Genomic DNA, 18,269 nt, shown 5'->3' with positions numbered 1-18,269 from the left:
TTAACAATAGACTATTTCAGGACCAGCTTTGTTCATTCTTTTCACCATTTTTGGGAGTCTTGGAGAGAGGAGAGACTAAGTTTTCCATATTTAAAGATGGAAAACTTAGTCTCTCATCTCTCCAATGGTGGGATGTTTGAAAAGTGCAGGTTAAAATCGTTTGTCAGCAGTATACTGCACTTAGCACAAGTGCTCTAAGAGAAAAAATAAAAGCCCTCAAACAAGAAATTCTTGGGCAAAGTAGCCAAAGCACTGGAGGTGGATTAAGTTCCACAGACTCTTTTGAAAGGAATAAACTACTTCTATGCAACTTAATGGAAGAACAAGGCAGAATAGCCAATTTAAGGGCTAAGTTTTCCCAGTTAAATGATATGGATGATCCTAATACTTTTTAATTTGGACTTGAACAAAAAGTTAAGAGAGCACAAACATCTCCATCAACTGAAATTTCCTGATGTCCTTTATCAAGCTGATGTACAGTGATATATACAGTATGTTAAGAATCAATATCACTTTAACACTGCCTTTTTCAGTGACAAGAGGAATAAGTCAAAGTTGTCGTCTCTCAAGATTACTCTATGCTATCTCTATTAAGTCTCTTTTAAGTCTGCTGAGGTAATAATAAATTAAAACAAATATGTGGCATTGGTGTCCCTAGTTCCCCTAAAGTGCCCCAAATGAAAAGTACTGCATATGCAGACAATGTAACTGTGTTTATCAGGAATTCAAAAGATGTTTATAGCACAGTTTCATGTTTGAACATTTTTCAAAAAGCTACCTCTGCGTGTATTAACTGGGAAAAAATGTACCTCATTGTTGTTGGGAGACTGGCAGAGTACAGGACCTCCTCAACTACCACAGAAGTGTAGATGGACACAGGATGGTTTAAAAGTTTTTGGCATTTATTTTTGAACTGACCAGTATATGGAGAAGAACTGGGAAGGTGTAGTTAACCGGAAGATTGGTAAAATTCAGAAATGGAGGTGGATTCGTCCACAGCTTTCTTATAGAGGAAGATGTTTAGTTATCAATAATCTGGCAGCTTCAATGCTGGGGTATAAGGTTACAGTAATAAATCCTTCTAAAGAACTGCTAACAAAAGATCAAAGGGCATTTGTTGATTTATTTTTTTTATTTTTTTTTCTGGAATGGCCACCATTGGCTTCCTCCTGGCATGCTCTATCATCCTATTGCAGAAGGAGGTCAAGGCCTTATACATGTTGAGTCAAAAATCTTAGCAATGAGACTGCAAACTTTGAAAAAACTTTTGAATTGCTCTGATTGTGTGCCATGGATTGATTACAGTTTTGTCTATATTTAAAGATCTAGGGGAAACAGACCTTGACAAACAGTTATGTTTAATTGAAAAGCCTTTTGTTGAGAATGTACATTGTTCTCTTTTCAATTTTTATGTGTCATTTCTTTCAGTCATGGAGTTTGTTAAAATTTTCAAGAGTGGGTGATGAGAATTATGGTGGTGCAGAATAGGGTTGTGCAGCAAAGCCATTATCTGTATTTGTATCTGTATCTGTTCATATGACAAAATTATCTGTATCTGTCTCTGTATTCGGATAAAATCGAGTGTGGGCGGGGCTTAAACCGGAAGTGCGTCAAAACTAAATGAAATGCCCATTTTTAAATGTTACTCTTACATTTATAGTTTCTATTAATAAAATATGCCTTGTATATGCCTTTTCATAATAATAGCCTAATAATAATAATAATAATAATAATAATAATAATTGTTATTATTATTATTATACAATTATTATTTTAAAAAAAAATTCTTTTTTTTTTTTCTTACCAGATGAAGCTGAATTTGTAGGCTACATTAACTGTGGAATATGTTGTGGTTTCTCCTGGTATTTCTGATATTAATATCTGCATGAACAGAATTTTCGTTTGTCTGTGCATGTATTACAGCATTATTATGAAGGCAGGAGGTGTCAAGCAAGATGCGAAAAGTCAAGCACACATTTTGCAGTGAATAATAAATACAAATTCAAACATTTAAAGAAATGAAAATAAAATCAATATAGTCTACATACAGGTGAAAATCCCGTAAATCTATCAGGAATTTTTTACTATAAGTAAAGTCACAAGTTCGAATCCAGGGAGTGCTGAGTGACTCCAGTCAGGCTTCCTAAGCAACCAATTGGCCAGGTTGCTAGGGTGGGTAGAGTCACATTGTGTTAACCTACTCGTGGTCGCTACAACGTGGTTCTCGTTCTCGGTGGGGCGCATGGCGAGTTGTGTGTGAATGCCGCATAGAATAGCGTGAGCCTCCACACGCTAGGTCTCTGCGGTAACACGTTCAACAAGCCACGTGATAAGATGTGTGGATTGACTGTCTCAGACGCAGAAGCAACTAAGATTCGTCCTCCGCCACCCAGATTGAGGCAAGCCACTACGCCACCATGAGGACTTAGAGCACATTGGGAATTGGGCATGCCAAATCCCCCCCCCCCCCCACAAAAAAAAAAAAAAAAAAGAAGAAGAAGAAAAAAGATGGAGCATGTTTCAGATTCTTTGTTTTACAAAAGGAGGAATATTCCTGATAGATGAATACTCTATGGAGCATTTAAACCTTTATGGGGCATTGTAACTTTTTTCAGAATAAAGTCTTAACCAGATAATTAATTTAATTGCTGATGTGTATATAATTGTGGTCAACGGATCACACCTCCGAAGTGAAATAATCACTTCAGATCAGGAATTTAACATCGCACTCAGGTTTAGACTATAAATAAATACATGAGAATCACGTGTGAATCGTGTGATACATTAACATAGACATTTTAAGAAGTCGGAAAGTGAACATGATGTCATATCTTAGTTAATATTACACTTGACAAGCTCCACACACGCACAATTAACGGAGACCAGTCGAGACCGCTGCCATCCGATCTAAAATCATACCGTGCGCATTTTCATTCATAAGGTTTACACTTTAGAAATACAGGCTGCAAAGATTCATAAATTCTTTATAATTTTGTATAGGTTTATTTAAAATGTTTCTTTATCCTTGTGCCTCTTGGATAATCAATCATACAAATATTTTTTATATTATTCAGATGAATCTGTTATTCGTTTTGAAGTCATTATTCGTGCCTTTCCGAATAGGGTATTCGGCTTAGGGTACATCCCTAGTGCAGAACCCTTGTTCTTTAATCCTCTCTTCAAGATGCAGTCTCCATTATCATGTTCTGTAATTCATGTTTTTAAATGCTGGAATAGCCATAGTTATGGACTTGAACTAAAAACAGGTCAATTGCGAACTGTTCAGTTGCTTGCTGACTAGGTTGGAATAAGGTCAGTGAGAACAATGTAAGGGGTAGTTAGGAGCCTTAAAGCTTCTTTTCCCCCAGCACCAATTTAATTTAAAAACTGCTTTAATTAATGGCTTGACATCTCAGACTTCTCCTGCACTAAAGGTAAAACCCAAACTTTTCAGCAGACACATTCAACATAAAGACACAAACATATCGCTTCATGCATCTCTCCCTGTCTGCCACTGTCTCCTCTCCTTAAATACTCCCACTACCCCTCATTGGAATGTGAGATCGGTGTGGCACACAGGTGAACTCATTCACCACTTATCTTCCCGGCCTCACTCTGCCCAGATGCCGCTCGGCCCCACCCTGCTCGCCACACAGCTCTTTTTAAAATGAGGTGGGATGCGAGAGAGGCACTAGTGAATATAAAAATCTGTTTTTTTAAATTGGTAAAATGCAACAATTTGTATTTGTATTATTATTATTATCATGTTCATTATTACTATTACTTATATATTACTATATATATTATATAATATACAATATATTATATTACTTATATTATTATTATTGTTGTCATTGTTAATATTATTATTATTAGCATAATTTTGTAATTGTATTGAATTTGGACTTGTAATGGTGTAGAATAAAAAGGGTCTTTAAAAGTAGAAAAAAGTCTCTCACTCACTCACTCACTCACTCACTGACTCTCTCTCTCTCTCTCCCCTTATTATGTAATGATTAAAATTATAAAAAGTCATAATTTGACCATGTCTTTGAAGTACATTGTCTCTCAAAGCCTGGCTTTATTCCACAGGGAAGGCAAAATGTGTGAATGTTCAGCAGAAGTTACATTTATTGGCCATCAAGAATGACAGAGCAGAGATAAAGTGCAGTCATGTTGAAAGTAGCATAAATATGCTATGGTATCAGAAGAAGCATAAGGCCATGGTCTTAATCAGTTACAGCTATTGGACCACAAATGAGCCCAGCTTTGAGGATGGGTTCAAAGAGTGGTTTGAATGGATAAAACAGGACAGGAGCTCTGATAATCTCTGATCTCAGTCTTTCAGACTCTGCTGTCTATTACTGTGCTGTCAGTATGCACAGTGCTAAAGTCTTTATAAGTTGCCAGACTAAAACCCTGAAGCACTAAACTCAAAGGAAATTCACAAAAATGCAACCCAAAATCTTTGGGATCATTTTAAAATGACAGCTGTGTTCCTAATGTGATGAAGGCCTTATTGCAGGGCTCAGTTTCTATGCTAAACGAATATGTTTGAACTTTCTTTCAATGATAAATAGAGCACACCCCAATCAGCTGACTCTCAAAATACCTTATTTTTAACAAATTCTGAGGTAGCACTGCATGTATTCTTTACAGATAATGCAATTCCACTATTAATTTAAATGACCTGCATGAAAAAAAAAAAAGAAAAAAAAAGAAAATGAAATACTTTTTTGGATTTACTTCTCAGTAAAGGATAAAGGTAATGCTGCCTTAGAGTGTGCAGAGGCAGTTTATAGTGTCAGTTTTTTTTTTTTTTTTTTTTTTTCACCACAGATAATGCAACAACGGGGAGTGTCTTAAGAAAGAACTTATCTAATGTGACTAACTAAACAACAGAGAACAGTTCACAGTTTAGAGTAACTATAAATGGCCTGGTTTTTCCTCCTATTCACATTGCTTTGTCTTAAAGGTATTCAGTTTAATCTATAAACGAGAACTGACTTTGTTTCTCAAGATGCCAATTTAAATGCCCAATATAACCTGCTTTTTCTAATCTATTTTTGTATTTCCAGCTGATTTCAGTGACAATGTGCTGATCACTCAATGGCCAAAGTACATCTCTACTCTTCCAGGCTCTCCTGTGGAAATGCACTGTTACCAGAATGACACAGACTATGACTACAAATACTGGTACAGGCAAATAAAAGGTGAAAGGCCAGTGCTAATTGCCAGCTACATTGTTAACTCTCCCTCACCTGAGAAAGGTTTCGAGACTGGCTTTACATTGACAGGGACAGAGACAAAGAAATGGACCCTGACAGTGGACGTTAAGGAGGGGAGTGATGCTGTGTATCTGTGTGCTGCTAGTTTACACAGTGACTGAATTACAATAAATTAAATGTCAAAAAACTCTCCAAGCATTCTGTGCTCACACCTGCTGCACCACAAATAAATCACCCCTTATCTTTGAAATCACAAACCTGAAAACTGCATATGTAACTAAGTGCATGGAGTTCATTAGTGCATTATTACATACTGCATGTCATATTTAATTACATTAAAGACTTTTCTATTTTGAAACAATATCTTTAAGTTTGTCATCTGTCCACTAATTAAACTTCAACAGAAGTTGGATAATGCGACAGGACAGCAATACAAAACACAGCAAATACTCTCCTTCAGGAGTGGCCCAGTCAGAGTCCTGACCTTAAGGACTCAAGATTTCAAGGACATTGCTGAAATGAACTGTTTCGCAGGTTCGTTGTGCAAGTCTGATGTGCACTTGGAAGAAACATTTCAAGGAGGCTGTTGCTGTCAAAGGAGGGGTCAACCAATATGTTGACTGGAGGTTGAACTCTAACAGTAATGAGACTAAAACAACATTCTTTTGCTAATTTATCTCGCTAGCCTGAAAAAAAAAAAAAAAAAAAATGGATGTGACGTCAAAGGCACTGTGCCGGATTTTGGCATATTGGGTCAGAATTTGAGTGGACACAAAATTTGGAATTAACATGCCGATCTCCAATGTGACCATGTTGTATTAAATCCAAGGGTTTGTAGAATTTTTCAACCTTGCACAGTGAATTTTTAAATGATATGATAAATAAAGACATGAACACTGATCATTGGTTGTGTTACTTGTTATAGCAGAGTATTGTTGTGACTTGCACCAATGAGGCAAAACATTATGACCACCTGCCTAATATGCTGTTGGTCCTACACGTGCCACCAAAACAGCGGCAACCTGCCGAGGCATGGACTCTACAAGACCGCTGAAGGTGTCCTGTGGTGTCTAGCACCAAGACATTAGCAGCCGATCCTTCAAGTTCTGTAAGTTGAGATGTGGAGCTGCCGTGGATCGAATTGTTGGTCCAGCACATCCCACAGATGCTCAAGATGCGGATTGAGATCTGGAGAATTTATAGGCCAGGGTGAAACACTGATCTCTTCATCAAGTTCCTCAAATTATTCCCGAATACTGTGTGCAGTGTAGCAGGGCCAATATCCTGCTGAAAGAGGCCGCTGCAATCAAAGAATACCATTGCCATGAAGGGGTGTACCTGGTCTGAAACTATGGTTAGGCAGGTGGCACATGCCAAATTGATATCCACATTAATGGCTGGGCCCAGGGTTTCCCAGCAGAACATTGCCCAGAGCATCACACTACCTCCACCGGCTTGTCGTCTTCCCACAGTGCATCGATGAGCCTTGGGCGCCCAACACCCTGTTGCCGGATTGTGGTTTGTCCCTCCTCAGACCACTGTCAGAAGGCACTCACCACTGCTGACCGGGAGCACCCCACAAGCCTTGCCGTTTCAGAGATGCTCTGACCCAGTCATCTGACCATAACAATTTGGCCTATGTCAAAGTCGCACAGGTCTTTAATCCTGCCCATTTCTTCTGCATTCAACACTCTGACTTCAAGAACTGATTGTTTGCTTACAATCTAATCTACCCAGACCTTGACATGTGGTCTTGTTAGGAGATGATCAACATTATTTGATCATGATTTTAAAGAGTGTGAGTGGTCATAATTATTTGGCTCATCAGTGTAGCTAAAATCAAATTTTTAAACATTTTATTCAGAAATCCAGGTAAATCCAGAGTTCACACACTATTTCCTGCAACCGTAATGTAGGCCTGTATACAGTGAGCAGGGGAGGTGTGTTTATGTTCATTTAGAGAGTCTCTCTCTTACACTCTCTTTTGTCACATTTCTTTGGCTATATTTGCATGAACAGACTATATCTTTTTAGCCCTGCATTAGAAGAATGTTTAGAACTGTATATGGATTGGGCATGTTTTTTTGTTTGTTTTATTTATTTATTTATTTTTTGCTTGTATATAGGTATGGAGTTATTTGAGATTAGCAATATGATAAATTATCTCTGTTTATCATTATTATACAGTATAGTTTTTTGCTATTGTTAATTTCTTTGAAATTTCTCAAAGGCTGGCTTTCTTCCACAGGGAACACAAGATGTGCGAATGTTCAGCAGAAGTTGCACTTACTGGCCAACAAGAATAACAGATTAGAGATAAAGTGTAGTCTTGATGACAGTGGCATGTTAAATATGTTTTGGTATCAGCAGAAGGATACAGCCATGGTCCTAAATGGGTACAACTATGGCATGAGTGAGCCCAACTATGAGGACAAATGTAAAAAAACAGTTTGAAATTAAAAGAAAAGACACACAAATGGAGTATTGTATACTGTATATTGTATATTATTATTTGTATATTGTGTTGTGTGTAATTATGTGTATATTAGATATGTAAATTGTGATTGTAAATCTGTTTATTGTAAATTGGTATATGTCTCATCTCTGTCATGACTGCTATGTTGCTCGGAACTGCACCCAAGACTTTCACCCACTATTGCACTTGTGTATATGGTTGTGTGACAATAAAAGTGAAGTGATACTCCCTGATTTCAGTTTATCAGACTCTGCTGTCTATTTCTGCGCTGTAAGTATGAACAGTGCCACAAGCTACAATTACTGCTTGTCTAAATCTCAAGTACACAGGAAACCAAATCAGTGGTGTATGTGCTGTCAAATCTCTGCATTGTTACCTGATGTTCCAACATTCCACCAATCACAAGAGTAGTTAGATATCAGTAGAGATTGGAAGCTTAATGAAGCCACTGTCATATTTCACATTTTCAGAACTGACTTATTTAATTTTTATAATAAATTGTAACAGTCACATATTTTAATGCCAATATTTTTATTTTTGCTGCACTGACCAACATAGCAGTCATGTTGGACTTATAACCTAGCAGAATGGATACAGCATTTTGCAAACGCAATGGTTTTTAGTTACTGATGCCATATTATAAATGCGTTTTTATGGCAAGCCATTTTAGCTTTTATTAATTCGCAGGATATGAATTCGCAGGATATGAATTTTCACTAGTTAAAATTCTAATTCTTGAAATCAAGAATGCAATTTTCACTAGTGGAAATGGCAGTTGTTGATATCAGTAATTACATTTCCACTAGTAAAAATGTGAATTCTTGATATCAACATGACATCATCACTCGCAGAAATCACATTCTTGATATCAAAAATGGGATTTCAACTAGTAAAAACCATAATTTTTTGTATCTAGAATTGAATTTTCACTAGTAAAGATTCACACTGATGTGTCATTCACTCCTATTCAAAACACAATTATTGATATCAAAAATTAGTTTCTTACTAATTCCAATTTCCCATATTAACAATTCTATTCTTACTAGTAAAAATATAATTTTTGATATCAATAATGTAATTTCTACAAGTGAAATTGGCAATTTTTGAAAATCAACAATTGAATTCCAACTAATCAAAATTTCATTTTTGATATCAGTAATTCGGTTTTCACTAGTGACAATTTTAATTTCTGATATCTGCAATGTAATTGTTACTAGTAAGAAAGTATTTTTAGTTATCATTAATTACACTCCAAATTATTGATATCTGAAATCAATTTCCAGATATCAGAAATACGAAATGTAACATGTTGAAATTCATTTACTGATATAAAAATTACCATTTTCACTAGTTGTAATTCAATTGTTGATATCAAGAATGAACATTTTACTAGTAACAATGGAATTATTCCGCATCCAGGAATCACACAAAGACAGAAAAGGCATCTTGGTAAAATTAATTTTATTTTAAAGAGATGTTTGTGAAAATGTTCAACCAATCAATTAATCAAAAACTCATCAAATGATGTTAAAGAGCATATATAACCTGGCATATATCCAGATGCACATGTCATCAAGCGCACATTTGCATGTTTCAGAGATGATCCAGGTGTCTCGATCAAAGTGATGCTGTTCAGTCCCGGCAGGGTGGATCAAATATGGTGGTCTGCGGCATCCTTGGCTATATTGCACTCAGAACTGAACTGCTAAGATCAGAATTGCGTGTGAAATTTGCGTGTGTAAATTGCATTCAGCAGCGATTTTGTGAGTGCTATTGCACCGTTGCCTGATCTGCGTAATTCTTTTAATAAACTGGGTGCTAAACGAGCGCAGTTAGCGCAAGCTTTTAGTGGGTGCAGTTCATTCTTAGTGAATCCAAAATTTTAATTTTTAAAAAGTCTTCACAGGGTTTATATGCCATATAATGTAAGCAAATAGTGACTCTGGTCTGGCAAGCTCGTAAAAGGACAAAAAACACCATAAAACCACAGTAAGTAATCAATACAACTCATGCAACATATTCAAAGTGATCTGAAGTCTTTGTGTGACAGCCATAAAAAAAAAAAAAAAAAAAAAAAAATTATTCAATCTTAAATCAATTCAGTAATAAACTGTTTAAGTAATTAGTCAATTGAATATGGTGGCTGCGTCGAAAACATCTGAGACTATGTTGACACTGCTTTTGAATGTGGCCCAGATCTGATTTTCTGACAAAATCAGATTTTTTTGTAAGGCTGTTCACATGACATTTTAAATGAAGCCCATATCAGATACTGGTCTGAACAGCCGATGCTCATAAACTGACTTGCATGCATTTAACACTCCCTGACATACATAGCCATGCCACATTCATTATTATAATATGCATCATTTAATTATAATTAAAATTTTTATTAGCCATTATTTGTATTTTTAACATGCATAGTGCATTTAATGCCTGTATATCTAATACGTTAGACTTTATCAGCAAGTGATGGAGATAGACCATCATGTTGGATAATGTGGGCTAAGGACATTTTTTTTTAAGTCATTTGCTGTGGATATTTTAGGGTCAACAGGGGGAGATGTAACTCTGGTATTGAAACACTGGCAATAACTGGTACAATACAGGATATTACAACAATTATGTTGCTCCTTTTCATTCACTTTCTAACATCTCTCAGTTTAGCATCTTTTTCATTCGGCCTGTATCACGCAGTTCATTGGAGATGTGGGGGGTAATAATTACTAGAAAGGTTTCCAAACCTCTCTTCTTTTTGACAAATTCATCCAGATCTGATAAGAGCCCTTAAAGGGATAGTTCACCCAAAAATTACAATTCTCTCATCATTTACTCACCCTCATGCCAGATGTGTATGACTTTATTTCAACTGCTGAACTCAAATGAAGATTTTTAGAAGAATTTCTCAGATCTTTTGGTCCATACAATACAAGTGAATGGATGCCAACATTTTAAAATAAAAAAAATAAATAAAAAAATCACATAAGTCAGCATAAAGGTTATCCATAAGACTGCAGTGGTTAAATCAATATCTTCAGAAGTGATGCGATAGGGTTATGGATGAGAAACAGATCACATTCACATTCTTCTTCTTTTGTTTTTGGTGATTCTACTCTGCATATCGCCCCCTGCTGGGCTGGAAGAAGAACTTTTAGCAAAAAAGAGTTGGGTGTAATGCATTATTAAGTAACTAATTACTGTAATTAAATTAATTTTCATTGGAAAAGTAATGTAAGAGATTACTCTTTATTTTCAGTAATTTAATTACCGTTACATCTGATGCAATTTAGTTAAATACTGGATAGACTATAAAACAATTCTATATTTAAAATCTAAATGTAATGTCTAATGTTAAAATATATATTTTCTAATTTAACGCAGCCCCCTTAAATTCTTTGGCCAGTTCATGAATAATTTATTTGATTTTATATGATTTATTTGAAAGAATTAAAAGAACAGTTTCATGTCTATCCTTGTATTTTTCATCTGGTTGAGGTTGATTAGAAATTAATTAGTATAAGTAATGCAATTACTTTTCAGACAGAGTAATTAGTACAGTAATCTAATTACACTGTAGATGATGTGATTAGTAGTTATTAATTAATTACTTTTTTTAGAGTAACTTACCCAACACTACTTTTGAAGATTTGGATTTAACTGCTGGAGTCATATGGATTACTTTTATGGTGCCTGCATTTGCTTTTTGAAGCATCAAAATTTTGGCACACATTCACATGCATTCTACTGACCTACAGAGCTGAAATATTCTTCTAAAAATCACAATTTGTGTTCTGCAGAAGAAAGGAAGTCATACACATCTGGGATGGCGTGAGGTAAATGATGATTTTCATTTTTGGGTGAACTACCCCTTTAAAGTGATAGCTCCACCATAATTTAATATACCATCATCATTTCCCTACCCTCATGTTGTTCCAAACCCGAGTGACCCTTTGTATTCTGTGGAACACAAAATTTGTTAGACATAATATTAGGGACTGACAGCCTCGGTCACCATTCACTTTCAATATATATATATATATACACTACCTGTCAAAAGTTTTGAAACACTTGACAGAAATGTATCTCATGATCTTAAAAATCTTTTGATCTGAAGGTGTTTGCTTAATTGTTTGAAATTAGTTTGTAGACAAAAATATAATTGTGCCACCATATTAATTTATTTCATTATAAAACTACAATTTAATTGAAGCTGGCCCAGGAGGAGGCAGACTCAGCCTTTTCATTGCTGTGTCCGGTGCGTGCTTTACGCATCTACTTGGATCACACGCAGAGCTTTAGATGCTCTGAGCAGCTCTTTGTCTGCTTCGGAGGACAGCGGAATGGGAGCGCTGTCTCCAAACAGAGGATAGCCCACTGGGTCATTGACGCCATTGCTTTGGCATACCACACCCAGGACTTGCCGCACCCTTGGGGCTTCAGGCACACTCCACCAGGTGTACCACTTGCGTACGAACAGGTAAGTTGGCAGGGACAACAGGCCAGGTGTACCACTTGCGTATAGCGCCTTTCCCCACCTGGAGGGGGAGACATGCGCTTTTACACCCCAGCAGTGTTCACGAGGTCATGGACCCTGGATGTCCTTTTTCCTTAGCCCTGTAGCAGGCGAGTTCACGGAGAAACTCGATGCGCTGGTTGCCTGTTTGTAACCCTGTGTGATGTATCTTCCACGAGACGGTTTCCCCATTGGTAAACCCACATCTTCCTTGGGCAGAGTTCCCATCTGCCACTGGTCCCCATGTTTGTAGAGCTCCATCCCCTCTGGGTAGGACCTACCAATGGGAATTCTCCACATGTGATACTGCCGACAGAACTCGGTAAGACCATGTGACGTATTTCCACACAATTGTGGTATCCACGGTGCCTTCCCCTTGGGAATGGACACCCCCATGACGCAGACACTTATGGCCCCCAGCTGAACGATTTCCATTATTCTTTGGGGAGAAAAGAAGAAGAGAAGAGGCCACGGCTGGGATGGCCTGTCCATATTTTGGGCAGTTGACTTGTCCCCGAGGTGCGGAGGACCGTACGATGCTCGTAGGGGCGTTGGGGGAGGTTATGTGACGGCCAGGTGTGCTGGCTACAAGGCACGCAATGGTTTGCCCGTCTCGCACCGCCAGTTCATGTAACACAGTTCAGCTAGTTGTGGCGTTTCATATAGGGACCCCTAGTGTCACTACATCGACACAACGTCGAGTGAGTGACAGATAGGGAATGTCTTGGTTACTTTCATAACCTCCGTTCCCTGATGGAGGGAATGAGACATTGTGTCCCTCCAGCCACATCACTGAACTACATGCTGAAATGGCCGGGACCCTGTCTCGGCTCCTCAGCACAAAACCTAAATGAGTGGTTGCGAGCCAGCTCCTTTTATACCCGTATGTCCAGGGGAGTGGCATGCAAATTCCACTCGCCAATTCTCATTGGCTTTTTCTCAAAGATCAGAGGTGTCTGGGGCTCCCAAGAGTGACCCCTAGTGTCACTACATTGACAAAACATCTTGTTCCCTCCATCAGGGAATGAAGGTTACGAAAGTAACCAGGACGTTATCATCACTTGTTTGATGACAGCTAATTTTTTCAGTTTAGTCCAATTCAAAATACTTACATACCCATGACTTTCCAAATATCTGTGCTATCCATGGTTTTCTTGGCTACAACTTCCACAGTTGTAATGAAAAATTCTGTTACAGTTAACTGGGATAAATGTTAGTAAGTGTGTTGATGTTTAGAGTCTTATAACAGATGCTGGAGCTTAGCAGGTGTTTCTCTTTCCCTCATTAGTGCTGTTCAGAATGATGGCGTTGTCAAGATGTTTCACATGGTTGAACTTCTCCATGGTACTTTAAAATAGCAAATTCTCATGTAAAATTCAAATGGGCAAATGCGCAAAGATATCGATGGAAGCCCAAATTGATCACGCATGTTAGCCGCACAGATAGTAGAGCACAATTTCTCTTCAAAGACCCCATGCAAATCCGTGTTCCCTGTACACCCCTAAAATTTTTATATATATGGGATTGGTGATGGCTTTGTGGGCTAAATCACATAACTGGTAATCAGAAGGTTGTTGGTTCGAGCCCCACAGCCACCATAATTGTGTCCTTGAGCAAGGCACTTAACTCCAGATTGTTCCAGGGGGATTGTCCCTGTAATAAGTGCACTGTAAGTAACTTTGGATAAAAGCATCTGCCAAATGCATGAATGTATATACAATTGTGGCCAAAAGTATTAGTACCCTTGGTAAATTTATATATAGTGGTTTCCTGTCTACCAGTCACCGTGGGCGATTTAACTTTTTCATGAGTAGGGTCTAAATTGCTCTTTAGTGCCCCCTGGAGTGAGTTATTTTAAGTAGAGGGGGGCAGAGTGTAGACGAGTATTTTTTTATTATTATTATTATTGTTTACATTTTTGATTTCTTATAAAAAAAACACTTTATATAATATAGTAAACATGTGAACAAATTAGTTATGTATGCTGTACTCTATTTGTTTTATTAATTTCGTTTTTATAGCTGTAAAAAACAAATGAACAAATAATATCAGCAGTCTGGTTTGCCAATGCACTTTGACATCTCAGACAGTCAAGCGCTAATGTAAACAGACTTGGCTGCGTGCATCGTGCTCAATCAGCATGTTTTCACTGTGAGTATACGAGTGTTAAACTGTTATTGTGGAGCTTTTGTGATAGTTTGGCAGAAAACAAACATATTATGTGCCTGAAAATACTGTTTGAGTTGCTGTTTGTGTGAATGAAAACCGCATCTGCACCTAATCAGCAGACGTGGCTGCGTGCATGGGAAGATAGCGTTTAGATATGTTGGCTGTGCATATACAAGCTGTGAACTGTTATCGTGGTACTTTGGTGACAATTTGGCTGTTTGTTACATAAAATAAACATATTATGTGCTTGAAAAGACTCTTTGAGTAGCTGTTTGTTTGACAAATAACAACCGCTACTCAGAGGTGGGTGGTAACGTGCAACATTTACTCCGTTACATTTACTTGAGTAACTTTTTGAAAAAAAAAATAATACTTTTATGAGTATGTTTTTTTTGGGGTACGTTTCACTCTTACTCAAGTAAATTTCGGATGAAAAAAAATTTACTTTTACTTTGTTACATTACTGGTTTTAATTTAATAAGTGTTAATAAATGCATAATTTATAGGACTAAATAGGACTCTTATGACAGTGGAACTTCACATCTGCACACTACAACAGCAAGCGTGCAAAACAAAACAAAAAATTCACCACACAATGCCTTCATTTTACACCAAGACACGAATATATTTCAAGATTAAAACTGCAGCTCCATCTTAAGAAAACACGGTGAGGTAAGATTTAGAGATTGTGACAATGTGGGCTTGTCTGTGTCATGGTGATACTCATTCATTTTCAGCGTGAATCTGTAGCTGTGGTCTCTTATGATTGCATTTTTATATCAGTGCTGCAACATATCAGTGCCTACTGTATAAATCCTTGTAAACATCCGTATTAAGTGCAAATGTTTTGCCCTGCCTATCACGATTGTGAGCATCCCTGCATATGCAATGTAGGCACGTGCACAGCGTTTGACAGATGCAGGCAGCTTTGGCTTATGGACAACATGCTTCCAAACACAGAGATAAGGTGCAATTTACCCTTGGTGTACAGAAGTTATCTAAATTCTTTCGACATTGACAATGCTGTACCATCACAACTAAATTCACACGGATGTAAAAAGCTGTGAAATAACAATAGAAGGCATAAATAAAGCATGATCTTGCTTCAGTGTATAATTAAACATTTTATATAACTTGGGACTGTGTGACATTGTTCATGTTTTTCACCATAATAATTACTAGAAAAAGGTTTCCAAACTTCTCTTCTAATTGCCAGATTCGTCCAAATCAGAGAAGCATCCTTAAAGTGATAGTTCAGCCTATAATCAATATTATATCATCATTTCCCTGCCCTCATGTTCTTCCAACCCTGTGAAACTTTCTGTATTCTGTGGAATCCAAAAGATGTTAGACAGAATGTTATTGACTGACAGTCCCAGTCACCATTCCCTTTCAAAATATGGAGGGGGAAAAAACATGCAGTGAAAATAAATGATGACTAAGGTTAGCATTCTGTCTAACATCTCCTTATAGGAATAATTTTTCCAAAATTGAAAATTCTTGCATCGTTTACTCACCCTCATGCCACCCCTGATGTGTTTTTGTTTTCTTCTGCTGAACACAAATATTTTTAGAAGAATATCTCAGCTCTGTTAGTTTATACTAGAATGCAAGTGAATGGGTACCAAAACTGTGAAGTTCAGAAAGCACATAAAGGCAGCTGTTGTGATCCGGTGTTGTTTTGTTTACCTTTCTAATGTGTTTCTTTTTACCCTGTGTGTGTGTTCTGTGTGATTTCTTGGGACCGAATCACTGATTGACTCGGTGATTGAAGGATTGAATAGCTCCATCCCTCAATGATTACGGTTGGCTGACTAATTGACATGGTTGGCTTATAATCGGGAGAGCTGCTCTCTGGAAGGTGGTTGTGTGTGATTTCGGGCTGGTCACATATCTCCACGCTCCCAGACCAACCAGCAGATCAACAAAAGCCACAGTGATATATTTGTGTTATGCTATTTTCTTATGTTAACCTGTTTATGTTATTAGTTTAATGCAGCAATCTGTAGGGATAACTTTGCCAATTCATAGTTAAAAAAAAAAAAAAGACTTTATATATTATAAAGTTATATATTTATCTGTTTCTCACCCACACCTATCATATTGCTTCTGAAAATCACTGGAGTCCTATTAATTACTTTTATACTGCCTCTATGTGCTTTTTGGAGTTTCAAAGTTCTGGTCACCATTCACTTGCACTGTATGGATCAACAGAGCTGAGATATTCTTCTAAAAATATTTATTTGTGTTCTGCTGAAGAAAGAAAGACATACACATCTGGAATGGCATGATGGTGAGAAAATGAGAGCATTTTATTTATTTGGTGAACTATCCCTTTAATTTGATGCATGGAAGAAATAAGTCATATGGGTTTGGAACAACATGGTGGTGAATGATGCCAATTTCCATTATTAACAATAATATTAATAGTATTATTATTATTATTAATCATTCTGTAATGCATGTTAAATTTATAATCGTGTAATTTATAACATTATTACTTTTACTTCTACTTAAGTATTTTTTTCACATATGTGTGATGGTACGTATGAAAGGGTTAAAAGAGTACGCTCATAAAACATGACCTCATCCATAGCATCGAGGTCAACTCTTATATTATTTTAAGATTTCCTTAATAAAACTTGCTCTTAGCATTTTTGTGAATATGTTTTAAGCAAAAACTCCTACCTAGGAACTCTTTGGAGAACTCCTAGAGGCAAGATACTAATCTTTGTGAATACGGGCCCTGGTGAGTAGTTGCTTTAGTGGAAGAACAATTAGATTCTGTGAATTTGGCTGCAGTAGTTCTTTGGCTAAAATAGAGCTGTGCTTACCAAAATTTGGACCAATACCCCTAGTGGCCAAAGCAGGAAATGTCTTTGAAAGGATGAGCACCTATGCGCTCCAGTTTCCAGGTAAAATGTCCACAGAGGGGTGCCAAAGCAAGTTGCTTTTAATTATAAATTATGTATGTTAATATTTTATTAACTTTTCTCCCAAACCCCAACCCTACACCTAGCCATCAGTGGAGTCAAAATGTATGTGCCCTTCAAGTGGAGTTAGAAATATCATGATTACTAGTTTCAAGCACATTAATTACCCAGCAAAGTCGTATTTACAATTTGGAAAATCAGAATTCGAGATGATGCATAATTTTCGAGTTGGGACTTTGTAAGGGGTGTGTCTACATGAAAGATGATGGAAACCTATGTTATAAACCAGTACAACATAATAATAGTTTTTGTGTATTTGTTTGAGTTTGGCTTCTTCCATATTTTGTTTCCCACTTGAATGTGTGCCATGTTGCAGTAACGAATGCCCAACTCGGAGGTGCAAGCTTCCCAGGTCCACTTGAAGGCAGCAGTAATCTTGGAGGGCAAATGGAACCTCCAATTATGCTCGTCATTTATTATGTGCACGCGATTACTTCCTGGTTTCAAAGCGGAACAAGAATCTGGTCTCCAAGGCAACTGATACAACTCACTATCAGTCATGCCACAAGAAAATGTAAACACACTTGAATTGATGCAAAGATGTCTTATGGTGGATCCCACTTGTCATTAACTCAGCAGAATGGGGTTGATGCAGGGTACTGGAACATTAATTAGCTGCATGTTGACTTCCCGTGTGATCATGTTGATGTACCAGGGCGTGAATCACACAAGCTCCACTGTCTGCACACCCTTTGGTAGGAATTGCATCAAGTAGCCATTCATTTGCATAAAGTTAAAGAGGTCATGTGATGTTTTTTTTTTTTTTTTTTTTTTTTTTTTTACTTTATAATTTTCCTCGAGGTTAATTTGTAATGTTGGTAAAGTTTTTGCACAAAAAAAAACAGTTATAATATAGTATTAAATTACCTTTTTCCATCCGTCTCTGGCAT

General features: G+C 37.1%; 1 protein-coding gene across 1 annotated transcript in view; it reads left to right on the top strand.

Moving 5' to 3' along the window:
• Positions 1 to 4,905: 4,905 nt before the first annotated feature.
• Positions 4,906 to 18,269, top strand: part of LOC127454708 (M1-specific T cell receptor beta chain-like) — a 39,586-nt gene continuing 26,222 nt past the window's right edge. The window contains exons 1-3 of the mRNA XM_051722072.1: positions 4,906 to 4,975; positions 5,079 to 5,381; positions 7,477 to 7,665. Of these exons, the coding sequence (XP_051578032.1) occupies positions 4,933 to 4,975; positions 5,079 to 5,381; positions 7,477 to 7,665 (535 nt within the window). The 5' untranslated portion in view covers positions 4,906 to 4,932. The remainder of the gene's footprint in view (positions 4,976 to 5,078; positions 5,382 to 7,476; positions 7,666 to 18,269) is intronic.

Source organism: Myxocyprinus asiaticus, chromosome 17 (assembly GCF_019703515.2).
Source record: "Myxocyprinus asiaticus isolate MX2 ecotype Aquarium Trade chromosome 17, UBuf_Myxa_2, whole genome shotgun sequence".
Classification (NCBI taxonomy): domain Eukaryota; kingdom Metazoa; phylum Chordata; class Actinopteri; order Cypriniformes; family Catostomidae; genus Myxocyprinus; species Myxocyprinus asiaticus.
The sequence above is the reverse complement of the archived record's forward strand: the minus strand, read 5'-3'. Positions and strand labels throughout refer to the sequence as shown.